This window comes from Sinocyclocheilus grahami, unplaced genomic scaffold, assembly GCF_001515645.1.
Source record: "Sinocyclocheilus grahami isolate Dianchi unplaced genomic scaffold, SAMN03320097.WGS_v1.1 scaffold20.1, whole genome shotgun sequence".
Classification (NCBI taxonomy): domain Eukaryota; kingdom Metazoa; phylum Chordata; class Actinopteri; order Cypriniformes; family Cyprinidae; genus Sinocyclocheilus; species Sinocyclocheilus grahami.
In genome coordinates, this window is record NW_015505199.1 from 1,459,031 (window position 1) to 1,478,000 (window position 18,970).

General features: G+C 37.3%; 1 protein-coding gene across 1 annotated transcript in view; it reads left to right on the forward strand.

The window, feature by feature from the left end:
* The first annotated feature begins 15,230 nt into the window (after positions 1 to 15,230).
* The window catches only part of grpr (gastrin-releasing peptide receptor), an 11,004-nt gene continuing 7,264 nt past the window's right edge, over positions 15,231 to 18,970 (forward strand). The window contains exon 1 of the mRNA XM_016239570.1: positions 15,231 to 15,604. Within this exon, the coding sequence (XP_016095056.1) occupies positions 15,231 to 15,604 (374 nt within the window). The remainder of the gene's footprint in view (positions 15,605 to 18,970) is intronic.

Here is an 18,970-nt window from a genome sequence, read left to right on the forward strand (position 1 = left end):
GGTCACATGTAACCACCTTTCTCCGCCCCCTCCACCATCATCAGCAGTTTGGTTCTTTGTGCATGGGCTCGGACTGAGTAAGGGGAACGCCAAAGTGAGAGAAGAACTGTGTCCAAAGAGGTTGGGGTGGAAGTAGACTATTTTGTAAGGGCCTCCGACCAGGCACCCGGGTCAGGGGCGATCATGGACATCATGTCATCCTCCCCACAGCCGAACGAGACCAGGTTTCGGGGCTTCAGATGGAGGGCAGAAACTGTCCTCAGTATAGGAGACTGGAGGCTCTGGCATGTGATGGTGCCATGCGATGTCATTGGCATTGGCAGGTTCTTGCAGGCTCGGCAATCCGATCCTTCCAGTGCTGCCTCAGCATGGATGCAGCCCAGACACAACACACAGTCCATGTACATGTTCAGAAACCCGATGGGCCCACGACACATGCGGCATCCGCGAAGAGACATCTTCTAATTCTTCTGCCGGAACACAGGAGGGGATCGCATTCCACATTGTCCACTCTCGTCACGCAGGTCAACGGCAGAATAGGCTCCAGGTGAAGGAGAAAGATTGTGAGGTAAATTGGTGCCCAACGTCACCTATATAGCAGCTGAGCCCGCCAATCAGGTGAATGCTCGAATGCCATTGGCTATTGCAGAACAATAGAGTGATTCAATCAGGCTTCAGTATTTCAGAGGAAAGGGGTTTCCCCATAAGTAATGTGGAGAGACCAACTCGATAAGGGAACTCATTTTAACGTGATGGTTTAATTCTTACATACATGTACTATAATTAAATGTATTATTAGCCCATAGATTCTTCACATCAGTGAATAATAGATAAGCAACAAACATGTGTAGGCCTATTCGTAAAGTCGTAGAATTTTTGTTAGGCATGTTAGAAGTTTTGGGTTCTAATCATCTGCATTAGTTACGTCCGTGTCGCGATGACACTTTTTTCCCCAAAAAGTGATGGGGAAAATATGGACCCTGGCAAAAAGTGATGGGAATATGACCCCCCTGTACCACCCTTAAATTACGCCTATGGCTCCTTTTGAATCACTCTCGCAGTTCTTGAATCTCGATCTCATTCTCAAATCAAGAATCATTTGCAATGTCCGTTTTGAGAACCGATGAGCTGATGATACTGCGCATGCATGATTCAGAGTGAAGCTACCGAACAGTACATGACTGCCTACTATGACTGACTGTGACACAGCACTGTCTGAACCGAACAATTTCTTTTGGACAACTGATGCTGTACTAATGTTATGAGCGCGGGTAAACCGGAGGACTTGAATTGGGGGCCAATCTGTCAAAACTTAAGTTTATTTAAAACCAAATAAATCGTAATGGATTATGCATAGTAAGTGGATCGTGGTTTCTGCGCGTATGGAGTCTAATTTATTCACTTGATATCTTCAAGACTTGTAAAACATCCTCATTTTGCACATCACTTTCTGTACCTGTATTTGGGTGCTTTAGTTGCAAAAATTAATTGTAAGAAATGTATCAGATCATGATGATGATGTTTTAACTGACTAAAGTTATAATTACTGACTTTATATTTGAATGTGTTGAGTGTATTATCATCCCGGCCCGGGAAGATAGACTTAAAAGAATAGGTGAACGTTTTTTTTTTTTAACTGGTTCATTGAAACAAACTGTCCGAAAGAACTAGTTCACAGAAAAGAACCAGACTTCCCATCACTACTGAGAAAAAGTTATCCCGCTGTAGGTCAAGAAATGGGTGGTCAGATGGAAAGGAGAAATATAATAGAGTTTTTAAATTATAGAGTTAATTAAAACAGGAATGTAAGTAATTGATAATAAAATATTAAGTTGTTAATCTCTCATGGGACTCATTCATCTTTTAGATTACAATGTATTTAGAATCACTAATTGCACTCCTGTATGCGTATCAACATGAATCACGATGTAATTTATAACAAACACCAATAGAGGGCGCTTTAGGCACTGATAAAAAACACTTTCACATTTCACACCTTTCAACTCTCATAACACTGTTACTGTGCTTCCTTCACTAGCTATCTGTCCCCGTCAGTATCAAGTTTAAAGCACTAGTCATAGTATACAAGGCAGTAAACAGACACCCTCCAACATACGGTCCATGCTTATTCCTAGGACCATGTCTTGCCCACTTAAGCTGACCACTCCAGGCCAGCAGGACTGAGTGCTTTATGTCCTCACACATTTATGTTAGCTTATTTGTACTAATTTTAATGTTATTTTTTATTATAACTGTAATAGGCTTATTGTACTAGAGAGCACTTTTTCATATCTATACAGGAACTTTTCCCCTTCCTTTGTCCGAATGACATCTGTTGAAGTTTAATGTGAAACTAAAAAGCACTTTTTGTAAGTGGGGAGGAAATTTTATTTCTATCAGAAATATTAAAGGGCTGGTTGATTGCGATTTCACTTTTTTAACGTTAATTAGTATGTAATGTTGCTGTTTGAGCATAAACAATATCTGCAAAGTTACGAAGCTGAAAGTTCAATGCAAACGGACATATCGTCTTTTAAAATTCTGGCAGTTTAAAGTGCTCCTATTATGTCTTTTCAAATATTACCTTTCATGCAGTGTGTCATGTAGCTGTTTGTGAACATAAACTATCTGCAAAGTTGTGAAGCCGACAGTGCAAGATAAATAAAGTTATTGTCTATCAAAAAAAGAGTCGGCTTGCAATCGCCTAAATGAGTCGTCAGGAATTCGAATCTTATTCTGTTACAGCTCTACGTCATGAAGTAACACTTTTGCAAAAAAAGCCTGCCCAAGTTCTACGTCGCCAACTTGCCCGCCCACAAACATTAACGTTTCCTGTGGTTAACATAATGTCGAGAAGACGCTGTATCCTACGCTGTGAGAGTAAATTAGTTTTATCACATCTTCTAATTACCACAAACTTGTTAACACTTGACACTTACCACTGAGAAACATCCTGCTTCAGTCATGCTTGCGAATCAGTCTCTTGACGATTAGCCAGTTCAACCGTTTCTTCATCAAACTCCGGCTCAAATTGGTAAGGTACAATCGATACCATCTTTTGTCTAATCGATACCATCTTTTACCATGTATTGAAAGTCTCCAGGGCTGTCATTCTGTCATGGCAATGGGCGTTTCGTTTCAGACACGTGCTGTACGTGGTAGACCAATCCATAGCCAATCTCTCTACGGCTCTGGACCAATCACAAAGGACTGCGGCATCTGACTAATCACAGCAGTTAGGGCTCACGGAAAGGAAGGGTTTAGAGAGGCACAGACTGCTTCTTTGAACTGCTTTGCACAAGTCATTTCGAAATTAGGTAAAATTAAAATATTTTGAGAAAACGAATATGTTTTTTTGACATTGCATGCATGTAAACCTGTTTTAGGAGACTCATAAAACAATATTAGCAACCTTAAAAATGGCATAATAGGGGCACTTTAATGCCTACAAAAATGTCTGGTAGGGACTACAACAAGTTACTTCCCGGGTTCGTGACGTCACAAACCCTGATAAACCCCGCCCCCGGTAAAAGGCAGCAAAGGGGTCGAGGCCATGCTGCGCTGCTTTAGAGAAGAGGAAGAGAAAACTAGAGATGCACGTAAAAATCTATTCATATATGAATCGCGATTCTGCCTTCTAACGATTCTAATGGATTCACAAGTTTCAAAATCAATGTTCTAAAGCAGCAGTTCTTAATACTGTCCCTCGTGTTCCCCTGCTCTGCACACGCTCTGCATCTCTCTCGCTCTCTCTCTCTCGCTCTCTCATTCAGCTCAGCTCCAACAATGAACTGTTCCAGTTCTACACTTATTTTCACATAGCTATGAGAAGCGTTAAACATGGACGCATGTGCAGTTGCTGTACTGTATTAAAGCTTTATTCAGGATAAAACTGTATTTTAAAAGCTAACATAAGCAGTAGCATTTACAAATAACAGCATATCTAGAAGTATGAGACAACAACAAACAAAAAACATAGGCCTACCATTAAAAGACGTGCTTGCACAGGTTCTGCAGGATCCTCTTCAATAATATCCTCTGCTTCTCAACTGGGCTCAAACTGATAAGTGATATTAACGACGCCGTTGTTTACAATACAACCGGAGCACATGCCACTGAGGTGAGAGGCGGGACGATTAGACGCGCACTAGAGGCAGTTTAGCCAATCACAACACACTGGGCTGCTAACCAATCAGAGCCCATAGCCTATTTCTGAGGGCGGGGCTTCATAAAAGAAGGAAATGATTAGCGTGTTTCTCAGAGAAGGGACAGAGCAGTGTGGAATAAAGGTAAATTATGTTAAAAAATAATGCAGTTATTTTTTTAAACAAAGCATTAACACATGTTAGACTGCACCCCATAAACACAATCAAGCCTAGAAAAAAACAGTGAACCACCCCTTTAATATTATTATTAGTATTATTTGCTTCACTGTACTAAAGAGTGTTCGTTTAGACTGTCTCTGAGTGCTTCAGTATGCTTGAGTTTTCGATGAGCTGAGAGATAACAGGACATCTATTTAATGTGTGTGTGTGTATGTGCAGGAAATGTTTGAGACAGGAAATGTTATTTTAGCATCTTAGACGTCCTGGCTTCTTAGAAACGCATCTGAAGGACATAGTTAGACACCTTAAGCCTCTGATGCATCGTGGTCACTACAGTGGACAGATATTTGGAAGCCATTTTGAACCATTTAAGATGTAGCGCCATGTCCCACTAACTGGCGAACCCCCAAAGTGTTGTCTACGATTCCAATTAGTTGTTGTCTTTTTATCTATTTTTTTGTTTTGAGATATTGCATAATATATTCAAAATGGCGGCAGGAAAAAGAGATGCACCATGGACCTCGGGAATAAGTGTTAAATACTTTTATTCTCAGAATACCAGACAGGTACAAAAAATATTTTTCAGTTAAATAGGATGTCAGAAATAGATTCATCCAGATTTTAACAATATTTGTCTTGTACATTTTTTTCTGTGACAGAAAAGATATGTCCACTACAGTAGATGTCATGCACCAAAGGGTATAATTCTGCCTATGGGCCTATATATAGGTTCTGCCTTATTTTGTGTTTTATTAAAATTATGATATAATTTACACTTGAATGGTTTTATTGAACAGAAATATTAAATAGTCTTCAGATTTTATCATTTATTTCAATGCTTACAGTCTATATTTATTTATTAGGTAATATAAAAGTGTAGGCATGTATACATTTATACTGTATGAGTGCAGATATATGTGTGCATGATTGTGTTGTGGGAGGGTGTGTGTGCTTGTGTGTGTTTGTATTTGTGCTCACATGTGTATGAATAGCCCACCACCCCTACCCCCCATACACAGCCCCACACACCCCTGGCCCATAGACACACACTCTTATGTTTTGTTTGTTACACTTCACATTTCTGTGCCGTCATGACATAGCTTGTTGTTATTGAATGTTCTAATGTGTATTCAAACCATTTTCACATAGCAAATGTTTTAAAAACTAGTTTTTTTTTTAAGACCACACATTTAGTTCTATTGATTCACTTTTTATATCTTTGATGCATGGTGTCCACTACAGTGGACACATACAGTATGTAACTCCCTCAAGATATAATATATTGACAAAAAAAATGTTGGCATGATTTTTCACTTGTTTAAAAGTAAAAACAAACATGTAAAAAAAATATTACTTTGTGATTTAATAATTCATGCATCAGAGGGTTAAATTGACCCATGTTGAATATGCATTATGATTGGATGAGATCAAAGCATCCACATTTGATGAAGGTATAAATGTTGAGTTGGGGTGTTTCCTCTTGGTCGCACTCTGCAGTCAACTTGGCTGACTGTAGCCTATGACTGTTGAACTTTTCTTGCAAGAAAATAAATATTCAAAAGACTTTTGTCTCATACCTTTATTGAAATAGAAAATTGCCACGACAGTAAGTCACCCTTAATAAGAGTTCATTACAGGGACGGTGTTTCCGTATGGCAGAGTATGGCAGTCGCCATACCCTAGCCCAGTCAGGTGTGCCGTGGAAAATCCAAACTCTCTCTTATATTTCGTTATTATTGTTTTAAATCACTGCTATTGGTCTTCCTTATGTCTGTTTGAGGGTTTTACACATATTTAACCAATGAAAAGCATTCAAAAGAGCTTGTCTCTAAACTTTTTAACGCTATGGATCCTCAAACTGTCAGTAAAACCTCTTAACTTCACCCTGCTTCCATTCAGAACAAAGCGCCGCGCAACCTGGAGATAGATCTCAGCTTGTTCGCAATGCAAAGGGTAAATAATAAATGATGTTTGAATAAGTACAGTGTTTTCTTCACTAAAACACTATGTCTATAAATGGCTAATGTAGGTTAACATACAAATGCTGTGTATGTTAATGACAACGTATTAAAAACAAATTCATTCATTCCACCTTTTCGTAAAAAATTGCTAAAACATTTTGTTTGCCTTTTTTCATCATTTTAACTTTAATCTGAGGCAGAAACAGATGTTCCTTGAATTTTTTTTAGTGATCAGCGAGTCCTTAATTTAACATGTATAGAAGATGTATGAAGATTTTCTGCCTGACCATCCACTGTAGACTGGGGAAATTGAATCCTGAAACCATTCAGTGATAAGAATAAGAGTGATGTTTGCGGTCCACAGTGTGTGCCCCCTTAATGTTTGATATCGATTCCCATAGTCTTATCGATTCACCTGTGTGTAATTTTGTGGGCCAATCTATAAAATGCAGCGTAATAGCATCCCATTTCTGTACAATTTGACAGTTTTTCAGAAACTGATTTCTGCAATGATTACGGACCCCCATTCCACTCTGCTCTGATATATTCCTCTGGGCTCTCTGAACGGGATTAGTATTGGCGCTGGCTCAAGAGAATGTAAGATAAGTTGAATATGATCTCATAGACCATCATAAACATAAACACACAGCTTCACAAGCGAGAGAGGAAGCAAGCGAAAGGTTAGAGAGGTGTAAGAAGGACAGGCAGATGCTTTTCAGTTGTGATCAGGAGATACTGACTCATTTAATAGCATCTTTTTATAGCATAAAACAATCAGCAATGTCATTTTTAATCTGAAATCTTGTCAATGAGGCATCAGTCAGGCAGCAATTCTGGAATTCTAGGACTACATGGTTTCAATGAAGAATGCTTTCAAAGATTGGTTAAACCAAAAATGAAAATTTGCTGCACATTTACTTACGCTCAGGTCATCCATGATGTAGATGAGTTTGTTTCTTCATCAGAATAAATTTGGAGAAATGTAGCATTACATCACTTGCTCACCAATGGATCCTCTGCAGTGAATGGGTGCCGTCAGAATGAGAGTTCAGACAGCTAATGAAAACATCACAATAATTCACACAGTAAATCACATGGCTTCAGTCCATCAGTTAACATATTGTGAAGTGAAAAGCTGCATGTTTGTAAGAAACAAATCCATCATTAAGATGTTGCTTCCAGCTAAAATACAAATCCTCTATCCATAATAGTGCTTCCTCCAGTGAAAAATCTCTAAATCTGTTCTGATGAAGAAACAAATTGCTTTTACATCTTGGATGGTCTGAGCGTAAGTACATTTTCAGAAAATTTTAATTTTAGGGTGAACTATTCCTTTAAAAACAGTGAGTGGAAATTGTATTTATTTAAAAACAAAGTAGAAATTTAATTTTTTTACTGTGTTGATTTTAAGCAAGCAAATAACAAATGCAACTCAAACTCAATTCAACTCAAAGCTCAACTTGAATTTCCTTGGCGGGCTCAGGCGATGTATTATCTTGACCAGTGTGTAATAAAACTCAGCAGTAATCCGGTTGGAGTTGAATTGTACTAAAGAGAATGAAATGCTGTCAGACCTATCAGTGTGTGATTTTCCGCTGAGATCGATCCCTGTATGGAACAGGGTGGAAAGAGGTCCTCTTCCATAGTTGTTGGATTTGACAGCGAATAGCGAGGTCTGCGTCATTACGTCTGTGTGAGTAGAATCCCCATAGAGTTCAGCTGTGTCACTCGGTGAGGGTCTTATATGGGTTCATGTAATTTTCAGTTGTGTTTCAATTGTTTTTATTCAATTGTTTTATTTTTTGATATTCACTTCTTTGGAGTCAGCTAAAGGCCTGTATGTTCTGTATGTTGTGTGCAAAGGGATAAAAATGACATTATAATTGTTTTCACGATAATTCATTTTCTTTGTTAAGTCATATTTTCCTATCATTTACGTATATAGGTTTATTAAAGCAAAGAGACACTCTGTGGGTGTGTGTAAAGGATATTCATTAAATCTGGAGAAAGCTTTCAAAACCCTTCCAGAAAAGAACCTGGTAGGTAAAAAATATCTAGTGTACAGATGAAATGTTTGCAATGTATTTGTTGCTTGTATGGAATCATAATTTGTCAGAATACAAGGTTAATTCTGAATGGATGTCAAGGGAGAAAGGGCCTTTTTAGAACTGCACACACATTTGTCATAATCTGGTCATGAATCACTCTCAATTGGGACTGATAAAGAGGACAGATGGAAAACAAATATTGGGACAAATGGTTATCAATAACATGTTAAGAACAACCTGCAAAGATGAAGCTTATTTGATACAGTACAGGCAAATCACAGCCTTAAAAGAACTTTATATTTGACCAAAGTCATTGTTATTACAGTATATCTCTAAGATTTGTCTAACTAGTTATCTATCTAGTAAATATGCATTTTTATATTTAAAGTAGTTCAGTTATTACTCGCCCTCATGTCGTTCCAAACCAGTAAGACCTTCGTTCATCTTCGGAACACAAATTAAGATATTTTTTATGAAATACGAGAGCTTTCTGACCCTGCATAGACAGCGATGCAACTGACACGTTCAAGGCCCAGAAGGGTAGTAAGGACATCATTAAAAGTCCATGTGAAATCAGTGGTTCAACCATAATGTTATGAAACTACGAGAATGCTTTTTATGCGCAAAGAAAACAAAAATAATTACTTTATTCAACAATTTCTTCTCTTTCGTTTCAGTCTTCGATGCACGTGTGCATTTCTCTGCTTGTAATCAAGGAGCAGTGCATCAGGGTTCTACGTCAGAACGCCAGCTCCTGCGTCAGCAGCACCACAGGCATGTGTTGTGGTACTCTTGTGAACGCACAGCGAAGACTGACTGTTAGAATAAATTGTTTGAGCAGGGTGCGCAGAAGAGAAGAATTTGTTGGAACAACATGAGGGTGAGTAATTAATGACAGAATTTTCATTTTTGGGTGAACTTTCCCTCGAGTCAGACCAAAATCCTGTTTTCGTGCAAAATGCTCAGGCAACTGGCATGGGCAAATGGTTGTGAGGTTGCTATGGTTTCCTTCTAAGAGTTAATTTGTGTATAGGCATATAATGTACTCTATGTGTTTGTATAAGAAAAATAAATTCATTTTGGAGGACATATCTCATTTGTGCTCAACAGTCAATGCAAAGATGGCATTTATTAACACACATGATGAAGATCTCATAGAGTAGCATACGCAGTATTACTCAGAACCACTAACGATTTCCAGAGATCATGATACATCAGCACCTCAGTCTATTCCAGCACAGTGTCATCAGGCGGACATGACTAAGACAACATAATATAGATTTACTGATCCTGGATGTTTGATCAAGGAAATAAAATCCATCCTCTTGTTGTTTAAAAAGCATCTTAACAATGAAGGTGTTTAGGAGAAGGTCAGTCAAAGGAGGTGCTTAACCTTCAGAAAATGTTGATTGTCATCCTTAAAGGGGTCATATGATGCGATTTCAATTTTTCCTTTCTCTTTGGAGTGTTACAAGCCCTATGTGCATAAAGAAGATCTGTAAAGTTGCAAAGACTAAAGTCTCAAATCCAAAGAGATATTCTACCTCACTATGTGGGAAGATTTGCATAACGCCGCCCAAATGTTCACGCAAAGAAAGAAGGCGTAACTTTTATTCTCACTGTAGTATTGTTGCCGCCATGTCCTGAAGACGTTGTGTGCTTCGTTGTGAAAGCGAAACTACTTTGTTTGGTCTTCCAAAAGAGGACGATATCTGCTTCGTCATGCCTGGAGCTGATCGCTGAGGGAATACATCAACTTAGTGCTGTGGATCGCCGGATCGGCTTTCACCGTGGATGAAGCCCGGGGTCGTCACATGTGCTTGCCGCTCCTTCATCGGATCCGCCGGCTGCGCCATTCTCAACCCCGCCACCTCTGCTCACTCTAGCCCGGCCTCTGCTCACTCTAGCCCGGCCTCAGCGCACGCTAAGCCGGGGCTTCCGCTAGGCCGCTGTGTTTTTCGTTGTGAAAGCAAAACTACTTTGTTTGGTCTTCCAAAAGAGGACACGACTACAAATCAGTGGTTAAGTTGTATCTGTTCCACTGTTCCACTTCAACCCAAATATCCAGATGTGTGCAGCACATTTTATGGAGGACTGTTTACTGATCCTGGTCTACAATGCCACAATGCCGGCTGTTCTGACTCACAGACTGTTAGTACGTTTTTTATATATAAAGAATTTGCAACTGATGATTCAAACGCGAGTTTTGAGCAGTAGAGTAGCACTTGTTGTTTGTCATTTCTCTGATTACAAATGCAGACAGGGTTTTATGTTTACGCGGCATAAAAAAGACAGTATAAGTCATTATAATCCGTAATTATGTCCCCACTGGATGCAACAAATGCCTCGTTTGTAATGGGTTTTAATGTTTTTGTCTTGTCGCTCCAGCCGGGACACGGCATCAACAGTATGGTAAGGGGCGTAACATTTCCATCACAAGCTTGAGGTATTCGGCCAATCACAATGCACTGGATAGCTGGCCAATCAGAGCACACCTCGCTTTTTCAGACCGATGAGCTTTGTAAAAATCGACGTGTTTCAGAAAGGCGGGGCATAGAGGAGAAACAATAATGTACAGTATGTGGAAAATAATGTTTTTTTTTTTTAACTTTAAACCTCATAAACACATTTCATTACACCAAATACACAAAATAATGTTCTTTTTAGCAGCATCATATGACCCCTTTAAGATAAAAAATTCTATATATGAGGTTTACTTATCTTTGGGGTGTATCTGCAGTTTGAAAACCCGTTTTTTATTATTTTGTACAAAGAATAAACATAAAAATGAATCTGACCTATAAAATTATATAAAATTGTGTTTGTATGTGTGTAAATAGATTTAATAATCATATATATGAATCATATGTATAATTATAAAATATTGTGATCTATCTATCTATCTATCTATCTGTCTATCTGTCTATCTGTCTGTCTGTCTGTCTGTCTGTCTGTCTGTCTATATCTATCTGTCTGTCTGTCTGTCTGTCTGTCTATCTATATATAGCTGTATTGTGAAAATATATAGAAAATTCTTAATAGCTGTTTTCTATTTTAATATATTTTTAAATATAATTTATTCCTGTGATGTCAAAGCTGATTTTTCAGCAGTCATTATTCAGTCTTTGTCACATGATCCTTCAGAAATCATTCTGTTCTAGCTAATTTGCTACTCAAGAAATATTTCTTCTTATTATCAATGTTAAAAACAGTTGTGTTGCTTAATATTTTTGTGTACATTTTGATACATTATTTTCAGGATTCACTGATTAATGTAAAGTCTGATTATTTTTTTTTGTATAGTATTATCAAACCCTATTATCAATTATATATATAATTATATATCATATTGAAAACAAGGTTTTATAACACTATACAGAATAATAAAATCCCTTGCACACCTCAATGATTACAGATGGGATGAACAGGAAATATTATTAAGGTAGAAGAATATAATCTGCACGCTGCCATAATTTCCAAGAAAAGTATTGAAGCAGCAACTTTTCAATCATGCAGCCATTGTCAGGCATGTGTTCTGTTTATAATAGCTCTGATAACACAGCAGTGTGATTCTGTAGTTATCGCTAGAGTTGATAAGAAGCAAAGGTCTTAACAGAACCTTTTCATGGCCAGTCACATTGAAAAGGTTACAGCTGTTACAAGTCTGATGACCTCTGACATCAGTTTTCATTGCTTGTTGTTCATGTTTAGTCATTTATTCCCTCCAGAAGTTGTTGATTAATTCTTAACATGTGATGTCTTGTATGTTACAGACAAATATGAATATATACTTGAAAAAATCTGTGTCCTCTTCTTAATCCAGCAACATTGTTCATGGTGAAGAAAAGAAAAGCATTTTCTTGTTATTCTTTGAGACTGATATTTTATCGGAATACCAGAAATGTTATTATGGATTCTTAGGCAAATTATCAGAGAGTAGGGCTCTTTGTCTGTTTGCTTATGGAACATAAATAAAGAATGACATTTAATAAACATATCCGGGTTTTGCCTACGACTCAATAAAAATGCAGAAAAATTCCTGTCAGACTGTCAATCTGGAAGGGGTGGTGTGTCCAAGATAATGTCCTCTACACGAGACATTCAGCTGATGTGACATTTAGGTGAATCAATAAAATTGCCACACTGAAGTGGAATTATTGAAGAAAAACAAAGACATTCTGTTGAATAAAAAGCACTTGAGAAGCAATTCAGAGCAGGCTGTATTTTATCCTAAGTACACATGAATATATGGTTAGTTGCATTGAATTATTTGCATGAAGCGTTGTCTTTTTTCCTGTTGTCTGCTCTCAGAACAGATCTGTGTCTAATTTTTTTGGCATTATCTTTCATATTATTTTGCATATAATGGCTAAAGACATATCACACTGTACACACTTTTAAGAAATATCTTGCAAGTCCCAACATTTTAACACAAAAAAAATCTATACTGGTAATACGACTAATAGCCAGATCAATTCATTAGTTATTCATCAGTCATCATTACATCAGTTGTTTACAGCTCCACAAAGATATCACACTTATCATAATAGTTTTAGCCAACTGAAGTCAAGTCGCTTTTATTTTTATAGGGCTTTATACAATAAAGATAATTTCAAAGCATGCAGCTTCATAGTATTAAACAGAAAAGTAACAGAATCAATGATGCAAACTTCAAAAATGAGGCAAATCCAATTTTTGCTGTAAAGCAGCTGTAACAAAAAAATATTGTTGTTATTCAACTCAAGTTCATTTCAATTTTGATTCAGTTCAGTTTAAGAACTTTAAAGCAGAAGACAGTAGTTTTATTATTCAGCTCAATTCCATTCAAGTTTTATTTTCATCCGATAATGTCAGTGCAGTCGCATTGTTAATGATGATAGACACTGGAACACTGAGAGCAATCTGTAGTATTCTGCAGGATCTGTAATAAATGGTGACAAAAGGGTACTTCAGATTTAATTAACAGCAGTCATAAACTGTTGCTTTACGTATCACTATCAATACCACAGATACTTGAAACTTTACCAGTCAACTTCAACATACAGAGGGCAATCTCCATTTATCATCACTGCATCAGCCGACTTCTTTCATACCTGCAAAAAACTAAAGCAAAACAAAAAGTGTATTAGAAAACACAGAAGAGTGTCTTTTTTGATTGAAGTGCTTGTGGAGTGGGTTTTGCAATGTTATATTATCAGAGGATGAGAGCAGACGTAGTGGCCTACCCATGGAAACAGCATACGGCTTTTTGATTGAAAAGCATGTTTCAGAGTGAAACAGAGGCAGACCATTTCACCAGCAAATGAAAGGGAAGGTCTGGGAGGTTTTGGGAAGTGGGGAGCCTGGTGAATGGATTTTTTTTTTGTCTATCATCCCCTTTCTTCGTGTAATACAGGATTATCTCGCCAACACAATGGGGGCTCAGTCTTTGCCCTATTCATTTACAGCGGGTGAAGATAAGCCAGGTCATTTCTGTTGTCACTAGACACACTTCATCCATTTTCCCAACTGCAGGACCCACACATTCACTATATAATGTTGATGAAAGCTGTGCTTATGGCTTTGACTATGGCATTAGTTCATGGAAAGGAGCTGTAGAGGGTTTTCTCCAATACAGCCAGATCTTTCATCTTGCGTACAGTACTTGAAGCCTCTTTCCGTGAACAGCTATGCCTTGTGTTGATAGCTGGTGTCTCTTGTGTATTAAGGAGTAGTTATTTAATAGATGCACACCGGCATTTATGATATTGATTCACAGTGTAATTGTAATGGCAAAAGATAGAAACAGATATGTTGCATTCCTGATGCCAATCAGTTTCGGTTCAGCTCATTAACGCACTGCAAATTTGAAAGTTAAATTTGATCGTCTTTGAACAGTCCTCTATGTGTTCTGTACTTTCAGACCACTGAGTAGATGGCTTCAAAGTAGTGCACAAACCGGGAGCTATTTTTATGTTTTTATTAATTAGAGTGCAGGTTTGTCATTAAGGATTACATTTGGATTCTGAAAGTGTTTTCAAGACGATGCATTACTGTGTTCTCATCATATTTAATAGTTATCCATTGCAGTGTTTCCTTGTTCCTCAAGGCACACTAACAGCACACATTTTGGATGTCACCTTTATCTGACCCATCTAAATCTCTACTAACAGCCTGATGAGTTTAATCAGGGTTGTTTGATTAGGACGAGTTAGCCTTGCAATTATTATCATTATTATTAGTGTAAATAAAATGTGCTATTTTTGTATTTAGAAAAGTAAATAAACTCTTAGTAAAAATGTAAATAAATAAAAAAAATCACTTCTTGTGAAAGTAGAACCAAAATGAATTAAAAATGTAAATGAAATGTTCACATTACATTTCATAATAATTCCATATGACATTTCATAAGGGTTGTAACTACTTTTTCCAAATTTGTTTACATACACTTAAATGATAAAAAAGAAATATTTGAAAAAATACAATATGCAATAGGATTCCATGAAATTTCATCTTTTAAGAGCTTAAAGTCAAAGATTATTGTTTGTACCACCATCGAGGTGCTGTCTAGATAGGTTTAGAGACAGCCTTTATTGCTGACTAAATAGTTTTCTAACGAGAGTAAGTAACGTGCACAATTGGTTATTTCATTAGTACATTTCAGCTAACTGTAACTGATTTAACAGTTGTTAAACGTTAAATGCATCGTTGAAGGAACATTTTTTTATATGTGACCCCCTTCACTTGAGAGCGCAGGCGCATCATTTTGGCATATAGGAGCCAAACCTCACATGGACTCTCCTTTTGCGCATAGGATGCGCTGGAGAGGAATATCACCGGAACAAACCGTATTCATGGCAATATTCGTCTATACTGGACACTTCAGACTTAAAACGAACACAAGCTGATTTGATAACATGTCTGACGCTACATTTACTCCGACTCCCGATGTAAAGTTTCTGGGCGACTCTCCGGAGCATCCGCACTTGCATTCAGGCATCATTATCGCCACCATTTACGCGCTCCTTATAGCTGCTGGACTAATTGGTAACGTGACACTGATTAGGACGTTTTGCGTCGTGAAATCCATGCGCAATGTCCCCAATCTGTTCATGTCGAGTCTCGCTCTCGGAGACGTGCTTCTGCTGGTCACCTGCGCGCCCGTGGATGCCAGTAAGTTTCTAGCGGATGAGTGGCTCTTCGGGCGGATCGGTTGTAAACTCATCCCGTTCATTCAGCTGACGTCGGTCGGAGTGTCGGTGTTCACGCTTACAGCGCTGGCAGCGGACAGGTAAGTCTAAACATTCTTTATTAGCCTCAATGTGGTTCAGAGTAACACTTTACAATACTATTTCTATATAAATGTTAATGTACTTGATTACTATATTAAAGTGATATTGAAGTATCTCACCAACACCCACCAACTAATGAACTGTCACCAAAATGATAGTTTTTTTTAAATTCTGCTTATCATGATTAGGGTGAGTTCAGCAAAAATGGGAAATCAAGATAAAGCTGGGCATTAATTTTCATGATTGATTGCCTTTTAAATACCAGGAAGTAATTCAAACGTGAAAGTGATTAATAATTAGTCTTTATCACTTAATCACAGAGGTGGGACACGAATCACATGACTTGACTCGAGTCAGGTTTAAGGCGCACATTTTATGACTTGAGACTTGCTTGACAAATATTCATAAAAGACTTGACTTTGACTTGATATTCATGACTTGAGACTTGACTCTGACTTGAGTTAAACGACTCGAAATGACTTGTCTTTTGTTTAATGAATATGTGTTTGTTTTGAACGCCCCGCAGCCTAACACAGTGACGCAGCAGGCAAGCAGAGAGAGCTAACGTAAGAGCGTGGACACAGTGTTGCCAACTTAGCAACTTTGTCGCTAGATTTAGCGATTTTTCAGACCCCTTCAGCGACTTTTCTTTTTCTCTCCAAACTAGTTTATTAAATTAAATTAATTATTTAGCTTCTGAGACTCGCCGGTACTGCCGCACGAGCGCGAGGTTTTGTTTTCCCAGCGCGCACACACCTCTCTCTGCGTCTGATCTGTTCAGCAAGCTTTCAATTAAAAAAAGATATTCTGTCGCTTCGAACTCTATTTTACATGCAAATATAGCCGAAATCACAGCACATCCATTTTCTTTATCTTATGTGTATTTGATTTCATTAGACGACGTCGTGATTATGAATCAGGATTTGTGTGCAGATTAACATAAGGGAGAGCTGGTTATGTAGTCTTAATGGGCTGCTTTTTAGTCACTATTTCATATTCATCCCGTTGTCTTACAGGACAGAAACTGAAAAACAGAAAAATATACCAGTTTATTTTTTTCATTGTAAATGGTTATTCACTGTTTATAAGTAAATGTCAGCTTTTTTTTTTTTTTTTGCAATAGCACTTAGTATTTGCATGTGTACAGTGTCTAATAATTGGTCTTCAGTGTTAGATTTTGAGTGAAAAGCCTATGGATAGTTTATGGGGATGCACATAAATATTGTATACACATATACAATCACACAAAGAAAAAAAATCAAAGACTTGTGAGCCCAACCATGCATACACAAACAAACTAAACTAAACAAAATCTCAAACTTGCTAGCACAACCATGCACATGCAAACAAACAATACACTTAGTCACTATTTCATATTCATCCCGTTGTCTTACAACAGAAACAGAAAAATATAAAAGTTTTATTGAGAATTTGGCTGCATTAAAATACAGTTTGTGAGCACTATCAAATAATTTTTTTCTGCAAGTGCAATGCATTGTAAATGATTATTCAATGTTTACAAGGAAAGGTTTTTTTTTTTTTTGCAATAGCACTTAGTATTTGCATGTGTACAGTGTCTAATAATTGGTCTTCAGTGTTAGATTTTGAGTGAAAAGCCTATGGATAGTTTATGGGGATGCACATAAATATATTGTATACACATATACAATCACACAAAGAAAAAAAATCAAAGACTTGTGAGCCCAACCATGCATACACAAACAAACTAAACTAAACAAAAACTCAAACTTGCTAGCACAACCATGCACATGCAAACAAACAATACACTTTTCACTCATAACACACACATTCACTCACAAATATTAATAAATCACACTCACTCAAATCATCTCTCTCTCACTCACTCACTCACTCTCTCTCTCACTCTGTCTCTCTCACACACACACACAGATTAATAATGTACAATAGTCAATCCATCTGATAAACGGGTGCAAGATTTGTGTGATTCAATTTATTAATTTTTCTTGTTGTTATTCTTTTGTTAAAAAGGAAGGACCTAATTTAAGGATGTGTCCATGTCCCATAAAGGTGATGCCTGTTTGAATGCCATTTGGTGGCATAGAAACCATTATATTTGAATTGTTTAATACTTTTTCGTGGTTTTCTGCAATGTTTGAGGCATATTGAAACAGCTGTACCTAAATACTTTTCATGCTTTTATGTTGGCCTAATTTCAGTTACATTTACATTTTAGGCTATGTAGTTTACATTTTAATTTATTTTTTTATTTTTAGATTTTTTTTGTATTAACAACTCAGCCGTATGTGGACAAAATGCATATTGCAATTTTTTTTTTGTTGCAAATAAAACTCCCATAGTAGTTTTAATTTATTTTAACATATAAATTCAGTTAAATCATCAAACATTTGTATGACTTGACAGTGACTTGCTTGACCCAAGCTACGAATTGACTTGAATTGCTTGACATAAAGCAGTGACTTGACTTGACATGACTTGCTTGATTCTCACAAAAATTGACTTGGACTTGCTTGAGACTTGAAGGTTAAGATTTGAGACTTACTTGTGACTTGCACATGTGTGACTTACTCCCACCTCTGCTTAATCATAATCATAATAATGTATGTGATCAAGCTTGAGAATGGGAATGTTCTTCTTAAACATAAGCCTCTATAAAAGTACAAAAGCTACAGAAAAAGGATTATTGTGGTTGTTAAAATGCGTATTGAATTGACAGTTACATCAAATGTATATATAGTTTTAAAACTGTATTGAATTATTTGTGAGGGTCTGTTTTAAGTAGGGCCTGTTTATAGTAATTAGATTCTAATGTGACTGATAGGTGGGGGCAGATTACGCAGGGGACGTGTCCCCCCCACTTTTAATATCACGTAAATTCGTCCCCCGCACTTTTTCGGGCAAGTGTGTTCGCATATAGGTTTTCAAGAGCCGGTGTGAATAAATATAGATTTAAATTCAAAGAGACAGGATAGTCTGTGCATGATCTGATGTTTTATTCTGACCCAGAATAAGGCGAGATGAGCATCGTTGAGCGTTAAACACTCATGCAGTGTATGTTTCATTCATACTCGAAGCCGGAGGTGCTCTCGCGCAGAAAGTCGTACGAGGAAATTCCTAATATGGACAAAAGCGTCCAGCTGTCGCTGTATGAAAACAGTTGTTTTCACAGAAAACAGAAACGTTTGGAAACATGAAGACATTAAACATACGATTGCGACAATATATGGTTTATTAGTGTTTGTCAAGTCATCTCCAGGTAATAACTAAAGTATATGAACAATGCAGTGCTAACTGACATAGCATTTATTACAGTATTGAAACTATTCTGCCTTATGTGATAAAAAAAAGTGTTTGTAGTATATAAA